Source organism: Pelmatolapia mariae, linkage group LG16_19, assembly GCF_036321145.2.
Source record: "Pelmatolapia mariae isolate MD_Pm_ZW linkage group LG16_19, Pm_UMD_F_2, whole genome shotgun sequence".
NCBI lineage: Eukaryota > Metazoa > Chordata > Actinopteri > Cichliformes > Cichlidae > Pelmatolapia > Pelmatolapia mariae.
The window spans coordinates 5632929-5651784 of NC_086241.1; the positions used below are offsets into that span (position 1 = coordinate 5632929).

The 18856-nt window shown below is 40.5% G+C and overlaps 1 protein-coding gene across 1 annotated transcript in view; it reads right to left on the reverse strand.

Moving 5' to 3' along the window:
* The window catches only part of col5a2a (collagen, type V, alpha 2a), a 42860-nt gene that overhangs the window by 3848 nt on the left and 20156 nt on the right, over positions 1-18856 (reverse strand). The window contains exons 2-50 of the mRNA XM_063497374.1: positions 17233-17454; positions 16667-16686; positions 16534-16566; positions 16405-16437; positions 16079-16132; positions 15112-15204; positions 14948-15019; positions 12097-12141; positions 11953-12006; positions 11745-11798; positions 11216-11269; positions 11081-11134; positions 10830-10883; positions 10692-10736; positions 10349-10402; positions 10191-10235; positions 9790-9843; positions 9588-9686; positions 9451-9495; positions 9267-9365; positions 9086-9139; positions 8880-8987; positions 8621-8674; positions 8387-8485; positions 8228-8281; positions 8026-8124; positions 7876-7929; positions 7430-7483; positions 7281-7334; positions 7109-7162; positions 6928-6972; positions 6748-6846; positions 6551-6658; positions 6368-6421; positions 6082-6135; positions 5854-5907; positions 5691-5744; positions 5479-5586; positions 5185-5238; positions 5034-5087; positions 3410-3571; positions 3136-3243; positions 2909-3016; positions 2759-2812; positions 1938-2045; positions 1674-1727; positions 1393-1500; positions 407-460; positions 191-298 (exon numbers count right to left, since the gene is read on the reverse strand). Coding sequence (XP_063353444.1) covers positions 191-298; positions 407-460; positions 1393-1500; positions 1674-1727; positions 1938-2045; positions 2759-2812; positions 2909-3016; positions 3136-3243; positions 3410-3571; positions 5034-5087; positions 5185-5238; positions 5479-5586; positions 5691-5744; positions 5854-5907; positions 6082-6135; positions 6368-6421; positions 6551-6658; positions 6748-6846; positions 6928-6972; positions 7109-7162; positions 7281-7334; positions 7430-7483; positions 7876-7929; positions 8026-8124; positions 8228-8281; positions 8387-8485; positions 8621-8674; positions 8880-8987; positions 9086-9139; positions 9267-9365; positions 9451-9495; positions 9588-9686; positions 9790-9843; positions 10191-10235; positions 10349-10402; positions 10692-10736; positions 10830-10883; positions 11081-11134; positions 11216-11269; positions 11745-11798; positions 11953-12006; positions 12097-12141; positions 14948-15019; positions 15112-15204; positions 16079-16132; positions 16405-16437; positions 16534-16566; positions 16667-16686; positions 17233-17454 — 3515 coding nt within the window. The remainder of the gene's footprint in view (positions 1-190; positions 299-406; positions 461-1392; positions 1501-1673; positions 1728-1937; positions 2046-2758; positions 2813-2908; positions 3017-3135; positions 3244-3409; positions 3572-5033; positions 5088-5184; positions 5239-5478; positions 5587-5690; positions 5745-5853; positions 5908-6081; positions 6136-6367; positions 6422-6550; positions 6659-6747; positions 6847-6927; positions 6973-7108; positions 7163-7280; positions 7335-7429; positions 7484-7875; positions 7930-8025; positions 8125-8227; positions 8282-8386; positions 8486-8620; positions 8675-8879; positions 8988-9085; positions 9140-9266; positions 9366-9450; positions 9496-9587; positions 9687-9789; positions 9844-10190; positions 10236-10348; positions 10403-10691; positions 10737-10829; positions 10884-11080; positions 11135-11215; positions 11270-11744; positions 11799-11952; positions 12007-12096; positions 12142-14947; positions 15020-15111; positions 15205-16078; positions 16133-16404; positions 16438-16533; positions 16567-16666; positions 16687-17232; positions 17455-18856) is intronic.

Below are 18856 nucleotides of genomic sequence, written 5' to 3' on the forward strand. Positions count from 1 at the left end.
GGGTTTTGGAATAGTAGTGTGAAGACTGTACTCTTTGGGGGGTTTATTTACACATTGAAATTTTGCCCATCCCCTATTCCCTATGTACCAAACATCTGTTGAAAAGATGTTCTGCATTTTAACAAACATTCTCATCTGGCTCCTTTTTATGAGCTCTGCACACACTTTTTGCTGTGTAATGAGACAATACCTCTGGTCCAACTTCTCCTGTGATGCCACGAGTTCCTGGAGGTCCCATTGGTCCAGGCAGTCCTATGTATCCTTCTTTTCCAGGAGGCCCGATAGGTCCAGGAGGTCCCTAAATCATAAGGAACCGTTAGCCTCAAATATAAGAAATTAATTCCAAAGTTATAGCTGATATGAAGATTATTCTCTTCCTCAACACGAATGAATCGGTGGCAATTACCCTCGGTCCACTGGGTCCAACAATTCCTGGAGCTCCCTGCTCACCAGTTGTGCCCTAAAAGCAATAAATCAATCTTTATTAGTCTGTTTAATGCACTTGAACTCGATGAACACAATCTGTTGATGATACTCAAGTGGGAAAACTCAGCTAATGGTACCATTTGTTTTGTTCAGCTGAATTTTTGTGAAACAAAGTGTCCACTTGAGGGGACTGCCAAGAGTAAAGTAAATACACTACGTTTTCTAATTTAGCTTATAGCTGTCAGTAACTGAGGGGTGGGTTGATGGGATAATGTTTTACTGTTTATCCCATCATGTCTACATAGATCCTTTTCCTACAACGATAAACAAAGTTTGGTTAAACTGCGTCGATGGCCTGTCAGTAAGACCTAAACTGTAAATTAAGCTTAGGCGGTGGCCTTGTATTTTATCCACAAATCTCTGCTGCAGCTGATCAGCTGATCACATTTTTAATGGTGAGTTCACAAATTCATAAAGGATCATTTGAACTTAAGTTCAAAAGTGCTTATTTTTTCAAGACTGAAAAGAGTTTTCTTTGTATCCGTCCACTGTACTTAAAGAAAACGGGGGCAAAATGTAAACAACCTTGATTCTATGGAACAACATTTTTTTTTCTAAAAGCAATATATTGAAGGGGCTGTTATGTTGAAAACCAGCCTAATACAGTACTGAATATTAAAGGGAGGCTGTGATCGTACCAACAAAGTAAAAACTGACAGACAACATTGTTAGCAAAAAACGGAAATGAAGCTGCACTCATTGACAAGCTCTGCATTAAAATGAAAGAGAATTATGTTCAAATAAAAAATTAAAGATCCTTTTGATCACTGTCTGATTTGCATTTCAGAGCGCGGTTGGCAAAGGTGGAATAACGGAAGAATACTCCACTGTACTGTATGAAGTAGGTCGGAAAGCCTCTGAGATGAAGCAGAAGTCATCCGAGTCAACATTATCATTTTTACTTACTGGAGGTCCGGGGAGACCCTGCAAACCAGTGAAGCCTCTGTGTCCCTTCTGGCCTCTCTCTCCATGATCACCCAGGTCACCCTTATCTCCTCTTGGCCCTTGGGGTCCCTGAGTTATAAAAGATTTAGGGCATTTCATAATTACGGTCATGAAATGATGAAGATTGCTTTTACTGCTGTTCTGCACTGAGATCCAAATGAATGTTCATTGAAAGCTATCTGAAAAGGTAATTTACTTTCATAACACAGATCATTTCACATAACCACAAGCTGAAGACTCACCACTAATCCTCTCTTTCCAGCTGAGCCAGGTGGTCCAGGAGGTCCTCTTGAGCCCTGAAAACGAGCAAAATCATTAGAAAGCCCTCAGGGAACACAGACCTCTGCCAACACTGAGTCCATCCAGCCTTCTGGTACTGAAACACATTATTCAATTACTATTAAGGGTTTCAATCAAATCTGCCTCCAGAATGTCCTCATGTGCCCTTGGTACATCTGTTAATACACCCTGCACATGAACAGAAAAAAAAAAAAAAAAACACTTACAGGCTCTCCTCTCTTTCCAGCATCACCTGGGGCACCAACAGGACCAGGAGGTCCAGGAAGTCCCTGAGGACCAACCAAGCCTTCTGGACCAGGATCTCCTCGGTCTCCCTGGAAATTTAATAATGTAAGTAAGTGTTAGCTACCTGCAAAATCTTTATTTTTTCCCCTTTTCTAATCAATAGGTTTTATTTCTTATCTATAAATAAAAAAAAATCAAATCAACAAATCTCTTCTGGCATTGCTCATCAAAACATTCACAAACAACCCTGGTTAAAAATACATTTCTTCATTTGCAGACACAATAAATAACACCAAAATAAGCAGTAAGTCAAGAGGAACCAAGAGCAAAAAATACAAGTTTGTGTCCATTCCCAATGAACAGAAAAGAGGAATCGAGCACCTCACAGATCTTGTCGCCCAAGTCAGAAAATTTTCCTCATTTTCTAATGGTAAACTAATATTGTAACTAATGTTTTTCTATTCAATCCTTCCTAAAATAACATCTTTTTCTATTTGTAACATCAGGTTTAGACCAGTGTATCAAACTTCAGATCAGTCTTTTCAAACACTAATATTTTTGCCATTTCAACAGTCCATTCTTTGATTGCTGGTACCTCCTCGGGTTCTTTGTCTCCAGGAAACAACACACAGATCCTTCAAGACCTTTGCCTACGCTGGAGAGGATAGTTTGGAATACCTGTGCATTCGATACTAAGGTACAAGATCTTTTAAGATAAGAGTTATATCCCTCCAGCAACCTTAGATTAATATAAGATGAGCACTTTTTGCAATGTCATATTTTGATCCTTTCTGCGTCTTACCCTTTGTCCAATAACACCATCCTTTCCTGGTGGGCCATCTGATCCTGCAGGACCCTGAGGACCAGACAAAGAAATAAACAAAAACAGAACATTTAGACAGCTTTGCTAGCGTTAGTTGGGAACCACAAACACTTTAAAACATGCACTTACATCAGGACCAGGATCACCACGAGGTCCATTAGCACCAGGAACACCGACTGGACCTGGAGGGCCTTTATCTCCAGGCGCTCCTGTTGAGCCCTGCTTTCCTGGGGGACCCTAAAAAAAGAAAACAGAAAATTCACAATACAACAAAAAGAACACAAATATCAAATTTAGACTTTTAAGCTAGTAAATAACAAAGCTGGTACACAGCAGATATCGGATTTGATACCAACCGCTGGTCCTGGGAGACCTGGTGGCCCACGCTCTCCTCTCTGACCAGGAAGACCTACAATGCCTCTCTGCCCTGTAGTTCCAGCTGGGCCTGGAGGACCATTAGGACCCTAAAGCAGACAACATTAAATTAAATACTCTTAAAGGCAAACAGAAGAACAAGCAACAAGGAATTTCTAAAAAAAATGTATGAGCTGGGACGATTAAAAAAAACAATCAATTAAATCAAGTTTTTTATTAAAATTGTGACAAGCAAATAAAAAAAATTGACTTTACCGTAGGGCCATCCTCTCCAGAGTCCCCTTTGTCTCCTGGGCTACCTGGTGATCCTGGAGGTCCACGTTCTCCTTGTCGTCCAGGGGGTCCATGATCTCCACGAAGTCCAGGAGGACCCTCTTTTCCTGGAGGTCCCAGGGGTCCCGCTTCTCCTAAAGGACCCTGATAAGACCGGTTACAGTCACAAATATTTTCATGTGGTTGAAAGCATCAAATGCAACTTTTCATGGGACGTTTTGTGCTACAATACGTAAAAGCAAAATAAAAGTTTATCCCTGATCCAAGTGGTCACTGAAAACCTTTAAAGTTAAAAAGGAAAAAAAATTCCAACACATAGAAAAGAAATTTCAGATGAATACTTTTTCACTTTAGAAAACAAAACAAAATCCTAGAGGCGCATATCTTGTACATTTTTGTAATCTCTATAATTATCATAGATGATGACAGAAATTAGTAGTTATAATATTTAACTCTTTCCTCTGTTATTTGAGTGCTCTTCAGTCTTAACTACAATGGTGATGTGATACCTAGACAGTAGGAAATCAAAGCTGGTAAAGTTATTTGTCTATCATTTCACACAGCCTTAGCTGATTCTGTTGAGGCACACATGGGCCACGTTTGACCCAGGTGATGAAACCAACAGGACAATCTCAAGCTGGACATCCCCAGCTCCATTAAACATGCACAAAGGCTGCATTATGTATTCAGTGAAGCAAGTAAAAAGTTGATACCACGTTTAAATGAAACTTTTTTTTTGTCAGGGTCACCATATTGGTGCCGATAGTTTAAAGAGACTTTTGAAACAAGGATCCAGACTTATTGTAAAACATTATGTCATAGTGACTAAAATTCACAGCATTTAGCCATTCTGTGTGTCATGCCTTCATTTACTTCATCTTTGTCAGCAGGGCCATCTGAGGAAAACAAATGTTGCTCTGTATGTTGGTACAGATAAAAAAGAAATGCGAGGAGTGGGGAAGTGGGTTGACAGATGAAGGACACGGCAAGAGGGGGATGGAAATGTGTGTATGGATCATATCCTGCCACCAGTTTTGTAATCTTTTCTGGCCTGTTTTTTCTTTCTATACAAATAATATTAAAGAATTGATCACAGAAAAGAATAACGATGCCTTAACGTACAAATTTCAGAGGATCAATACAGTACATACAACACAGAGTAGAGGCATGACTAATATGAGACTATAAAGGAGTTATCTATTATCTATTGTAAGGTTTTTACCTTACAATATAAAGTGCCTTGAGGTAACTGTTGTTGAGATTTGGCATTATATAAATCAAACTGAAATGAATTCAACTTGTTATACACACAAGAATGCTTAATGAGGGAATGATGGTGCCCTTTTTGAAATGACAGGGAAGGAGACAGATAGCCGTTTTTCCCTTTTTGGAAACTTAACTGAGATATAATGTACAAAGGTAGAATTTTAGATGTTTTTTATTGTGTCAGCATTTATTTTGATTTGCAAACTATTTCAGTAAAGTAATTTATTTACATAAACGGGTGATTGTGCATCATCTTTGGTGGTTTAACATTTGTAACCCATGCATTTTGCTTTTTCTTTCATGACCTTGTATTCAAACCCTAACTTGGGGCAGTACTTACAGGTGGGCCAGGGGGTCCAACCCTTCCTGCAGATCCAGGGAAACCAGTGGGGCCCTGCAAAAAAAAAGAAAAAAGAAGTGGTTTGAACAGCAACAGAAAATAACATAGTGTTTTGAAATGTACTTATAACTGTAGGATCAATGGATCTTACCGGTGCTCCCTGTGTTCCTCTTCCTCCTTTCAGGCCAGCAACACCAACTGGCCCCTAAAAAAAAAAAATTATATCAACATTTCATTAGAACATAATCTCTCAGTGCACGCATGCAGGAAATGTGTGCAACTGAGAGATTATGTTCTAATGAGGAGCAAGCAGGAAGTGAAAGCTCACTTCTTTAGAACTCGCAGCCAAACTGGATTAACGTTTTAATGGATTAATGTATAGCAATAAATAAGTGGTTTTGGAAATAAAAATGTGTCAGAACAACTACATTATTTTGCAACTCACAGGAGGTCCATGGGCACCAGCCAAGCCCTGTGGCCCAGGAGACCCTGCATCTCCTTTCTGGCCTTGCTCTCCAGGCTCTCCTTTTACTCCAGGTTGGCCATCAGGACCCTGTGAGGTGTAAATGATTTTAGCAGAGATGCTTTTCCTCCTTTATCTCCTGTGGCATTGTCAAAGGCATACATATATTTAGCAAAGTGTTTCAGTGTACTTACAGGGGGGCCAGAAAATCCAACAGCACCAATAGGACCAGGGTCACCTCTCGACCCCTGCACCACAAGATAAATGTTTGTATTACTTTGTAATGACCTGCCTTGTTTCAGCACAATAAAGCAATACTTAATGTGTAAGATGTAAACACTGGTGAGGTGTACCCACAGGTGTTCCCCTGGATCCTGGTGGTCCAGACTGTCCTTTGGGTCCAGGTTCTCCCTGTAAAGAAGCCACAGGTTTATTGCAATAATTTGGATAACAATTTATTGAGAATCCAGTATTTTTATTGGTGTAAAAGCAGCATGAGGCAAAGAGTTTCCTTCCCAGAACAGTGGGCCTACGCCTGCTGTCAAACTGCTTTTGTGCTTTATGTGTGTTTTATAAGGACTCTACCTTCTCACCACTGGGTCCTGCAGGTCCTGATGGTCCAATGGGACCTGGTGCTCCCTGTTGACAGGAAAGAAATGTGGTTGGGGATCTTTGCTCATCACCATCACTCATCATTAACAGAAACTTGTGCAGTCACGTCAGCAAACAGATTTCTTTCAACAAGCATTGACAAGTCTTAAGCTTGTATGGATACAGCATTAGTTTTGGCTTACACTCCTGTCACACTCCTTTGTTCACAGGTGAGCTGAGACTAAATGTGTTTGCAGCAAGTCAAAGATGCTTTACTTACTCTTGCGCCATCATTCCCAGCTGTACCTTCAGATCCTTTCTCACCAATTGCTCCCTGAACAAACACAATAAATGAAAAGGTTTTGCAATCACTTTAAAGAGGAATGTAGTCATGAAAAAACACTAAGGCTAAAAGCATTGCAAAAGATTACTACAATTTTTGCAAAGATGATCACATACTTACTCTTTCACCTTTGGGACCAGGAGGACCAGAGATGCCCCTCTCTCCTGGCATTCCCTGAAGACCTGGAGGACCCACGTCACCTAAAGCACCGGTGGGACCAGGGTTACCCTTCAGTGACAAGCATCGAGGTTAATACGAGTTGGCCCAAACTACTCCAGACTTGTGAGTTATACATTGATTATGGTGTATAACAATACCTTTGGCCCATCTGGACCAGGTGCACCAGGAATTCCTTTAGGTCCCTGCAGACCTGTTGGACCCAGTTCTCCTCTCTCCCCAGGAATTCCACGCTCTCCCTAGAAAACAAGTATGACCAGTTGAGTCTCAGATAGCCAAACTCCAGCTTGGACTGATTGGAATCAATGCAGTTCACCTACCCTCGGTCCAATCTGACCCACAGGACCAAGTTCTCCAGGAATACCCTGAAAGAAAAAAGCTACATTTTTAATGCTCAGTCCAAAAAAGACATGAAATTTAAATTCATCCAAGACCTTTTGCAATAATAATTTAGTATTGGATATAACTCAAGGCTACTTTCATAGTTTTTGTTGGACTCACTTGGTCACCTGGTTTCCCAGACTCTCCAGGAGGCCCTTGATTTCCAGGCAAACCCTAAGAACACACAAAAAAAGATATTTTTCAGAAATTATTTAGAACCAGAAGTAATCCAACTCCATGAACTGTTTTAAAACTTTCTGTCCTTTTACAGTGACTCAAAAACATTACACACCGGGAAGCCATTTTCACCTGGAGGTCCCTGCTCTCCTCTGTCTCCTGCAACACCCTGTTAGAGGACAAACACTTCTGTGTAATCAACAGCAATAAAAAAAAAAAAGGTCTTAGCAAAAAGTTTTTAAAAAATAGTAATCAGACACTTACAGGTGGACCAGGGGGTCCTGCAGGCCCAACCTCTCCATCTTTTCCTGGAGGACCCTGTGGACAAAGTCACACTTAGAAATCCTGCCGATTACACACCTGATGGGGATCCACTCCTTCATCTCCTAACAGCCTGCGTTTGGTTTAGGTTGATTGCATTAATAATGACTTCTGTGCTCATGAAAGATCTAATAAATCCAAATATATATATATATTTTTTATCAATTCCTGAAAACAAAAAAAATTTAACTGTTTATCATTAATGCTGACATATCATCCTGCTACTCACTGAAAGTTATTTGAGGGTCCTTCCCTTTCTGCCATATAATCAAAAAGGTAAGTGCACAAGGCCCCAAGTACAACTTTTTGACTGTAATAAGTCTAAAACTAATCATAGAGCACTTTTTGTCGCCGTACTTCAGCACTTGTGCACTCAAAATAGTACTCACTCTTTGACCTGGCACTCCTGCAGATCCCTGTTCCCCCGTTTTTCCTGGGTCACCCTTTAAGAGTAAAATATATTGAATTAGAGACAGAACATGACGTTACTAGACTGACTTGACTATTAGGGCACAGCTTCAGAGACGCTGCAGCCTTACACTGAAGCCCTTGGGGCCTGGGACTCCCATGGTTCCTGCAGGCCCTCTGTTTCCAATGGGCCCTGTAGGACCGGGGCGACCATCTTCACCTGGGGCACCCTTGAAATGACACAAACCAACACTGGTTATTTATCATAATTTTAAAGAAAACTCCAGTACGTGCGATTCAAACACATTAAAATATACAAATACTCAGAATTACCAGTGGTCCTGGTTTTCCCTCTGCACCTTGAACTCCGGGGGTCCCAGTAAGACCCTGTGGAAAAAGTTTTAAAACATAAGGATAGGAAGCTAGAGCAATAAAGAGAAACTTTCGGAAATACTGTAGCTCAAAAGGGAAAATGCCAAGTTCTTGTGTTACCCTTGCACCTGGTAGACCAGGTTCTCCTGTGCGCCCTGGGTCTCCTAGAGAACCTTTCGGTCCTAGTGGGCCTGATATTCCACGATCTCCTTGAGCACCCTTTTGACAAAACAAAATTGCTGATTAAAGCAAGTAAACAAGCGGTAAACAAAAGGTTAACCAGTAAATAAAATGTTCAGAGCACAAATGTAATCATTATGTACATATAGCATGATTTATGGTAACTAACAGTACCTTCGGTCCCGGCAGCCCATCTGCACCAGGGAATCCTCTGTTTCCAGGAGATCCCTGAAAGAGAAGTGATGCTTTAATATGTGCATATTAAACCACATCAGTAAAGTGAAGAGTCCCAGAAGCTATAATTTAATGTGCCTTTAATTCTGACTTCCCGAACTGCAAAGTTTTGTGAACAAATTACTGAGCTGACTCCTGCCCTGGAAGAGGAACTACATGAAAGGTGAGTGTTAGAGTAGGAAGCAGAATCCAGGCTTACTCTTTCACCGACAGGACCAGGAGGCCCAACAGAGCCGGAATCTCCACGTGGTCCTCGCTTTCCTTCTTCACCTTGAGGTCCGATCACTCCCTGGGAACCAGGCGGACCCTAGGAAATCAACACATGGAACAAGAAGACTGGATAAGAGGCAAGTCTGGATTTATAATGCAATCTGCATCAGTTTGACTATTTGATCTGAATCTTACCGGTTCCCCTTTAGGTCCAGCTTCTCCTTTAAATCCCGCAACACCAACATCTCCCTTTGACACAGAAATGCAAAAATGTGAGTCTCCTGCACATAAAGCGATAGCTTACTGTTCATTAAGCATTTACAAAATCTCTGGCAGTTAAAAGCAAGAATTCAGTTCAAACTCTGAGGCCTTTTACCAGTTGTCCTTTGATACCAGGTTGACCAGTGCTTCCCTGAGGTCCTGGTGGGCCACGGGGTCCAAGATGGCCGCCTGGACCTTGTGGACCAACATTACCCTGTAAGAAATTAAAACGTGTTTCTTTCTGTGACTTCACTTAGTCTTAATAATAACATGCCTGGAGTAAATAAGTGTTAACTTACAACTGGTCCTTTGGAACCTGGGCCTCCATCTGTTCCCACGGGCCCCTGTGAACATAGAAACTCTCTAATTAGAAAATTAAATCAATGCGCAAAAGTGAAAGTGTGGCGTGTAACTATGGACAAAGTAAGAAATTAACCCTGATGCCAATGGGGCCAGGTCTCCCCTGATGACCGGTCTCTCCTCTCTGTCCTTGTGCCCCCTCTGGACCTCGGACACCTGTGGGGCCAGGCTGTCCCTGTGGAAAACAAAAGCCAAGAACAATTAATATAAACAATAAAAGTGATATGTTTGGCTTTGAAAGCATAAAAGAGCAAATAGCTATGTTCTTTGTTACTTACCTTCATACCTGGGGCCCCTGGATATCCAGGTGATCCACTGAGACCCAAGGGGCCCTGTTAAGAAAGAGTATTGACAGTAGGATGTTACTGTAACTTCATCACCCAATTCACATCTAAAAATATGCAAACATAATGGTTGCTGACATACAACAGGGCACAGCAACCATGCAAGTATCACTACTTTTCTATCTGTGTGTCCGTTATTGCTCATGTGGCTAGTTCACATATGTTTATTTGGAGTAACACATAAACATATGTTTAAAATAAGACTGATGATTGCAACCCAAATATATTTTCCTCAGTTTAACCTAAGCATCTAATTTGGATTTCCAAAAAGTCATGCTAGTCTTTTTGGTGTACAGTAAACTCACAAAAGTAAAACACAGCATATTGCGACTTACCATCGGACCAGATTTCCCGATATTACCAGGAGGACCACGCTTACCCTGCAAGGTAAACATCAGTTTGGTTCAAAAGTCATAGAGTAGGCCAGTCTATGTGTATGTGTGTGTATATATATATATATATATACACACACAGATGGTGTCATCGTCCTTACCGCTATACCACCTGGTCCAGGGCGTCCTCTCTCGCCCGGCATCCCTGCAGGACCCTGTTATCCACAGAGAGTGATAAATTACACCTACTTTTTATTTATGCAAAGGTTTAAGGTGAAAAGCTTTAGTTACAGGAAAGTGAATACATGTTTAGTTGATTCAAAATGAGAGCAGAATCCAAAAGCAGCCGACACTGAAGTCCACGCCTGCTTAAAAGAATAATAAACTGCATCATCTGCATGGGGCTGCTCCAGGCAATTTGTTACTGTCACTTGGTTTCTGAGCATTTACTGGCTCTGTGGAGACTGTAAAAACAAGCAACAGAAACTTTAAAAAATAGCTTACCATAGGTCCAGGTGCTCCCATTGGACCGCTGGGCCCTGTGGCACCCTGCAAAAAGACACAAAACAAAGTGTTTAATGGGAACCATCTAATCCACCAGTGGCACAAACTGACAGACTGTCGATTTTACATCAATTGTACCTTGGATCCAACAGCTCCAGTTTCACCTTTTGGTCCAAGAGGTCCACTATGGCCCTGTTAATAAGATAGAAAAAGACTCACACACTGTTTTATATTGTGTATGCAGAGCTGGGCTAAGCACTCTGACTTTACTCTTTAGGAAACATGGAGAAAGTGAATGACAGAAGAGTTTAAAGCAAAGTGAAGTCAATTCACTTCATCATCATACCACTGGTACTTGTTTTAAAGTGCTTCTAACAAGGATTACTCACTCTGTGACCCTTCAGGCCTGGAGGCCCAGGTGTTCCAGGAAATCCTCTAGGCCCCTAAAACCACAGTAGAACATTTTTCTAATAATAATAATTTTAAAAAGCACAAGATTTAATTTTTATTAATTTAAAGCTTACTGCTGATCCAGGGAATCCAACTTCTCCAGTATTTCCTGCTTTGCCTGATTCTCCCTGTGTGGGGAAATGACATTTTCACATTAGACTGTAAAACGTCTTTCTATGTTGGGTTCTGTGTTTCTGTTGGTGCTTCTAACGTGCTTCAGGTGTACCGTATAAGACCTATAAACATCTAAGGTGACAGATTTTTTTATTTTGTAATTTATCAAAGCATGTATACCTTTACAGGGGAACCATATTACTCATTTCCAACTCCACATTTTAATTTGTGCACTTTGCATGATTCAATTCCAAATTATCCTTATCAGTCTTCCTGCAGATTCTCAGTTCATTCTCTGTCATCGCCAGTTTATTTCCTATCCTCTTTCTTTTAAGCCACCTTTTGTATAAATGGCGGCCACTCACCTCGCCCCCTTCTACTGAAATTATCAAAATTAGGATTTTCCATAATAAAGTACAATAGTTTTTTTTTTTTAATTCTCTAAAGTTTCACAAGTCGAGGCAGACAAACATCTCAAAGCTAACTTACATCTTCGCCTGGCTTCCCCAGAGGGCCCTCAGGTCCTCTCTGCCCCGGTGGACCCTGACAAACACAGATTGCAAACACTCAGCGACAGCCCATCTTTCTGACAGCAAAATTTTTTCTAATGAGCAGCTTACCAAAAACAAAAAATCAAATAACATTAAGTAAATGAAAATATAGGAACAGAGAAAATGCATGCTTGAAGTTAGAGTACCATATGTCCAGGATCACCAACATCTCCAGGAGGTCCTTGTGGTCCAGCTTGACCCTTAAAATGAAGGATAAAACATTCAAAACAGGAAGAGCAACTAAATAATAAAATGTCACTCCAGTATTAATAAAAATGTTGCAAACTTACAGGTGATCCATTCGGCCCAGGAGCTCCTCTTGCTCCAGTCTCTCCCTGAAACAAAGACGACATCAGATCAGTTAAATGTGTTTTATTCAAAAACTATTAAGTTAATATATCTATTTATGTTCGTCTTTTTTGTTGCAGCAGTTAAAAATCAAGTTAATTACTTCCATTCACAGAGATACTTATGACACCTATGTGATAGTAGACACTCTGTGGGTGTGCACAGAAACAGTAGCTGTTTCTATAACGAGATCATGCTGCTGTAAAGTCTTCTATATAATTTACTTACTGCAGATCTAAATATCTTTTACATATATATCCTGCTAACTCATCTAAATGACCAAATGCAAATTAGGAGACACAAGCACACACTCATTTTTATTGTCATTATTTATTTAGGTATTTGCAACAAGTTAAACAAGACAAATATCTAACAGACATATTAAGTGTTGAGAAATGCAATAAAAAATAACAAAGATATAAAATAATGAAATTGATTTGTTTCATTAACTGTTCAGGAAACACTAAAATGTGTGAAACCTCATAAAGTTGTAATCTTTATGTTTAATTAGCATAATGTTTTGGGAAGTACTTAATTTACTTTATTTATTAACTTACATATGAATTAGGTAATAAAATTAGATAAAAGATTATAATTAGATAATAAATTATAACTTGTATCACAAAAAAGAACAGGGGCTCATCTCAAAACCATTTGAAATTACTGGGAGGCTTTCTAGTCAGGAGGTTTTACTCCTTCGGCCATCGATTCATACTTTTTCTAAAAATATCTGCAGTTATTAAAAAGCTTAGCTAAGAACAATATTTAGAAGAAAGCCCAGTTCAATTTGCTCCACATATTTGGACTTTTTTTTTTATCTTTTTCACAGAGTGAAGGCGCAGACAGTCCACAGAGAGCATGCTCAAATGAGATTCCCGCCAACTGACTTCCTGTTTGCTCACACACAGGCATGGGATGTTCCAGGAGGCTGGGATTTCTTCCCTGAGCCCTTCACTGAGGAAGCGAACAACAGAGCTGGAGGTGTGGGGTTAGTAAGCAGAGCAGTGGAAGCGGGGAAAAGGGACTCGCGTGAGCGAGGTTGATAAGGGCAAGATTGTTATGGCCAGACAAATGGGCGTGAGTGTTTCTGAGACAGCAAAGCTCGTGGGCTGCTCCTGGGAGGGGGTGGTGAACACCTGCAGAGAGTGGGGCGAGAGAGTTCTGGAAACACCCCCTGGCAGGGTGCATTACTGGATTTTAAACATTCAGGATCAGGACACACAGAAGCAGCGGAGGCGCCTGCAGAGGAGGAGGAAACAGGAGGTGCTGCTGGTGAGGAAGAGAGAACACCAGGATGCACTGTGGGAAAATGGGGGGGGTGAGCACATGCTGCTGACATGAAGACTCAGAGAGGACAAGCTCCAGTTCTGTGCTCACCATATTTCATCATCATCATCAACGTTTAACATGTTTAATCAGCTGCTGACTAGTCAACTGCACCCGAAATGTGAAGTAAATCAAAGCTCCACCATCGCATTGCACTGGTGCAGTGCAAAGTTTTGCAGACAGGTCTACTTAGTGTTGTATTTGTTGAAGCCTGTCTGGAGGTAAGCATATGTGAAGATCAAAGTGCGCTTCTGTTTGTGTTTGAGCTGTTAATAAATGGATTGCTTCTTATGGAATGTTTTTCTACTCTACTCTACTCTAGCACTCAAAGCACTTTATACAACATGCCTCATTCAGGCATTGATACAAGCGCTTTTTTTCTATGTGCTTACTATCTGACATTCACACACATTCATACTGCAACGAACGCAGAGCAACTTGGGGTTCAGTATCTTGCTGTTATGGTTGGTCTCATGACTTTATTCTTTCTGCAAATAAGACAGAATCCATAGTGGACGTTATGGAAGTGAATGGCATCCCTATTGCTTCTCTTGATGTCGTTGCTGCAGAAGGAAACTGACCCCAATGCATCACCATAAATTAGCCCTAATCCACAAGTAAGTAACAGTAGCATTAGCTTGTTGTCTTCTCCTATTATTGGGATCAAAGTGGAACATTACAGCAAAACAACAAACTGACATGGGACGAACTTTAAATGATGCAAAGACGATATGTGAACTCTGACCTTTCAGTATTGGCGTAAATGCAACGGTGAACAGTTAAAGTGCTTAATAAAATATGCACCATATGCATGTCTGGAAACGCTGAATAAAGTGACTAATGATCAAATTTTTGCCATAAGAAGGTTTATTTAATTAAACCTTTTTATGACTTTGAAGAGGCACTATTTCATAATTCAATGACAAAGTTTACTGCACACACATGCATTTTAACCACATCTTTTCATATCTTAATTCCTGCAGGTCACATTGTTTGGACAGGCTGCAAACCCAAAGTGAAAAGAAATTTCAAAAGTGGCTCTATTCATTTTTCTTTTAGAAACTGCCAAAGACTGGACAAGAGGAAGATACAGAGTGAGACAGAAAAGACGAAGGCACTCCCAGAAGATTTGGAACTGCAAAGTAATAGAGTTAATGAAAATATAACACCATTATTTAATTATATTTTATCCATAATTAGCAAAACATAGGAGCTTTATTGGAGCTTGGGGCTTTATTTAATTAAGTACTAGACGTATTAGGGAAACTACAAGAAATGAGAACACCTGTTCTAGACTGGTGCCAAAGTTTTCTGCCAAAGCTTCAAGTGGGGAAAAAAAGTTATCCACTCAGGAACAAAGCAAATTTTTTTAGATAAATAGGTGTGTCAGTTTGGTGGTTTTCAGCTGAAGGATTTAATTAAACATCCAGTTAAGGTCGGTCCATATTAGTGCTGTCATGCTCTTACCCTGGAGCCACTCAACATGGCCATGGGTCCTGTTTTTGAGTCAGTCACTCCAGCCATCTGGGCTCCCAGGCCCTGCAGGTAAAACACTGCAGGTTAGCTTACCATGTAAGGCTTCACACAGATGCCTGCAGTTTAAACTCTAGTGTTTCTGTTTATTGGCTCACCCCTGGGTGTGATGGATGTCCTGGAGGTCCTGGTTCACCAGGCTGACCTGGTATGCCAGGCTCTCCGTCAAAGCCCTGAGGGCCCCGTATTCCCTGGAGAGTAAACGAGAGAGAGTTTAATTTACTGTTTAAAAAGTATTTTTAAAACTGCTCACACTCTGACATTGATTTATTCCTTTCAGCAGTGGGTTTCAGCTCTTATTTGGATTTTATTGTAAAGATGGAAATGAAGACCAATCAATTAGTCAGTAAAGCCAGAAGGTGTTCTAGAACATGTCACTGACTTCAATAAGAAAATAATAAAACAGATGTACCTAAACTTAATTTTCATTTGTTTATGAACCGCGAGCTGTAAAGCGTGTGCAACAGGAAAACCATTGGTTATGTATTAATAAATCACCAGCAAAATGCTGCCCTCAACTCTGCTGAAACTCCACCAAGCAGAGCACATTCATTCATCATGCTGCCACGTCTTTGCTTGCTAAGCACATCATAGATCAAATTTCCACATTACATCACTTTTTGACCGTTAGTCACTTGTCCTTGAACCGAATGGGCTGAGTGAGTTAGTGAGGATCCATTCTCATGACCCCAGTAATCAAAAAGCTCAAATGTCATGTGAATTATAGCGAAGGGGGTGTTTCAATCCGATAATACAGACATGACGTCCTTATTTATAGCTTGCATATGATGCAAGATGATAAATATTGTTAGTGTTGCCGTAGTGTAATGGAGAAAGACACAATAAAGTGATGGTGTTGTCTTGATTAAGGTAACAAATACTGCTGTGGTTTGTTATTTTGTACAAACCCAAGTGTTCTCTAAAGGTCCTGACAGAAAATAACGAGAGGAAGGATGTGATGCTCTGGCTGGTAACAGGAAAAGGTCAGATTTTCTATCTTCCTATCTTCATGCTTTTTATATTCTGTTCTTAAGTTGTCTGTGAATGCTTGTTGATGTGACCTACAGGCCTTCCTTTGTGTCCGTGTGGTCCTCTTTCTCCTGGTGAGCCGGGAGGTCCCTGTCAGAATAGACAAGAAGAATAAATAAAAAAATGTGACCCTGACACTTCTGCAGTAACATCAAAACAACGAGCATGCTTGGCACGGCTTGAAATGCCACCGTGACCCAGCTGACTGGAGGCCTATCCTGCTTTTTAGACCTCCTTTTAAGGTGAAGTTATGCAGGATGCGGTTGTCCTCTCATGCCATCTAGTGTCAACTGTGGTGGATGAACATTAGAAATGTTCTTTTTGGTAAATCCTGCCGGTAAAGAAAGAAAAAAGATGCTCACCATAGGTCCAGGGCGGCCTCTGATACCAGTCACCTGCAGGGAAACCATCAAACACATCAGTTTCATCCTGCTATGTTTTTTGGACTTAAAATTGTCAGTTAAGCAGGATTAAATGTAGGAAACACTTACAACTGGAACATCTCCAGGTTCTCCCTTCTGACCCTGCGCAAACAATAAGAAGTGACAACAACTTTCAGACTCACACGACATGACAGTGGAAGTCAGAGCGAAGATAAAGTATAGGCTCACAAAACTGGCCTACCTTGTAAATTCTACCCCCATCTATAGGAGGAAGCATAGAAAGATTGTAAGGAAGAAACATGTAAGGAATATGCAGACAAATCATCAGTGTAACAACTCAGTAGGCAGCATATACTGAAACAGCTCCAAAGAAATTCATTAATCATTATGGGATAAACATGCAGGTCAGTCAAAAGCATATAGTCGAGTAACGCAATTAATCGGTTGTCAGTCATTCTTAGTGTGAGGTTACTGATGTGCAGCAGGCTGCTGGCAGCAGTAATTCATACATCATCTCAGTAGATTATTTATTTGGCAGCCTGTCAAAACTAAAAAACCCAAACAATTTGCTGCTATAGCTTTTATTTCTGAAAGCTTTGAACTACATGGTAGGGAAGATTTCCTTGGTTTATTTAATCGATGCTGTTTAATTTCTTGCCCTCTCTTTGGGATTAAATTTGTGTTAAAGCGTGATAAAGACCTGAGAAGGCCTTTCTTTGAATCACCGTGTCTTCTACCAACCAGATTAAATAAAAAAACCCCATTCTTTTTCAATTCCACAAACGCAGACAAAAGGTTCAGGCTCACCAAAACTACCCGTCCCACCGCTGCTTGATGAGTCAGTCCGACACACGGGGCAGCACTCGCCATCTGGGATGTACATCTTCTCACAGTTACTCAGATCGTCACACTGGATTTCATCGCACAGGACCTGCCCGTTGTCACAAACACAGATCCGGCATGGCTCTGGCTTCCAGATGTCCCTGTTTGTGTACACCTGGCCGTCTGCCGTGCACTCCATGTCATCTCCTGGAAGGTGGAATTTGTGTCAGTTGAATACAAAGCAAAACCACTGAAGAACAGCTCTTGTTTTATAATAGGACGTTGTAGAGAAATTCCTGAATTGAAGATATCTTTTTTTTAACCAAGCATTTTAATAATGAAGATTGCAGTGGGAAAAAAATCTTGGTTTTGAAACACCTAACCGTACGCTGTGGCCTATCCCGGTATTCATTGCTCATAAGGTCAGGATGGCTCAGTGTGTACACAAAGTACTTCTAAATGTGCAAACAAGGTTTCCACCATATTCTGCACACACTGTGAGAGGGAAAAAAGGGTCTGGAAAACGTGATTTGCTGTCGGGGTAAAGTCTCCAGCAGTTAGACATGAGATCATTTCCTCCAGAAGCAGCGTCTCAGAAACTTGACTCTTGTTCAAAAGAGAAAAACCTGCAGCCGCCTATGAGTTTCTCCCATAAAGCTAATTATTCAATTTAGTTCAGAGTTTGCGTTATGAGTTAACAAACAGCTGTTTATTCGTTAATAATGCAGCATGCTGCCAGCTAAATACAAACTGTTATTCTTAAAAATCCCCCCAAATATTAATAAATAGTATAAAAAAAGAGTTCTAGTCAGAAAAGAGAGAAAGAAATGCAGATGTGGTTTGTCTGGCGTCAACAGACATCTGGCATGTTCTGTAAACATGAGCCCAAGTCTTTCAGGTCTGCAGACACTCTGAAACCTTTACCTGTTCCTGATATAAACAGCAGGTGGCAGCTCTGAGCTTTAGACAGCAGGTAAGTCAGGTTACCCAGCTGCAGGATGCAGGAAGTTGCAAAGAGGTGACCCAAATGCAAATCAGTTGCACTTCACGCATTCTTTCAGCTTTTCTGTAGTTCTCAATATACTTTGCACACATGTATTTGTCAGGACAGATGTACAGGGAGACTTAAATATGCCAATAAACAAAAGTAAAACTTGGCTTATTATGTGAAGTACACATTGAGATGCTCTTTAATGAACATCTCATGGTATTGACATGAAACAGTTTTATGATCTCTATATTTGTTATAGTCAGATCAGTATGAAAATTTGACACCTATGATGACATTTGAGGATCAAATACAAAAAGATTGTTCCATATATACCAACATTTGATTCAATGTGAAGTAACACTTTTCAGAAGTCAGCTAGAGATGAATATCTGAAGGCAGTAAAAAATCACTATAGATTTTCAACTTGGTTAATAAAAAATGGTCAAAGAATTCAATAAAATGACAAATCAAGTAATTAATAACAAAAACATATTTTCGGGAATTCCATTAATAATAGATCAGTCATGGCTATCAGTGCAGTCCAGCAGCCTAACCTTCTGTGACAAAATGAAGGTTTACAAGATCAACGCAAGTTAATGATAGCTTGAGAATATGAGT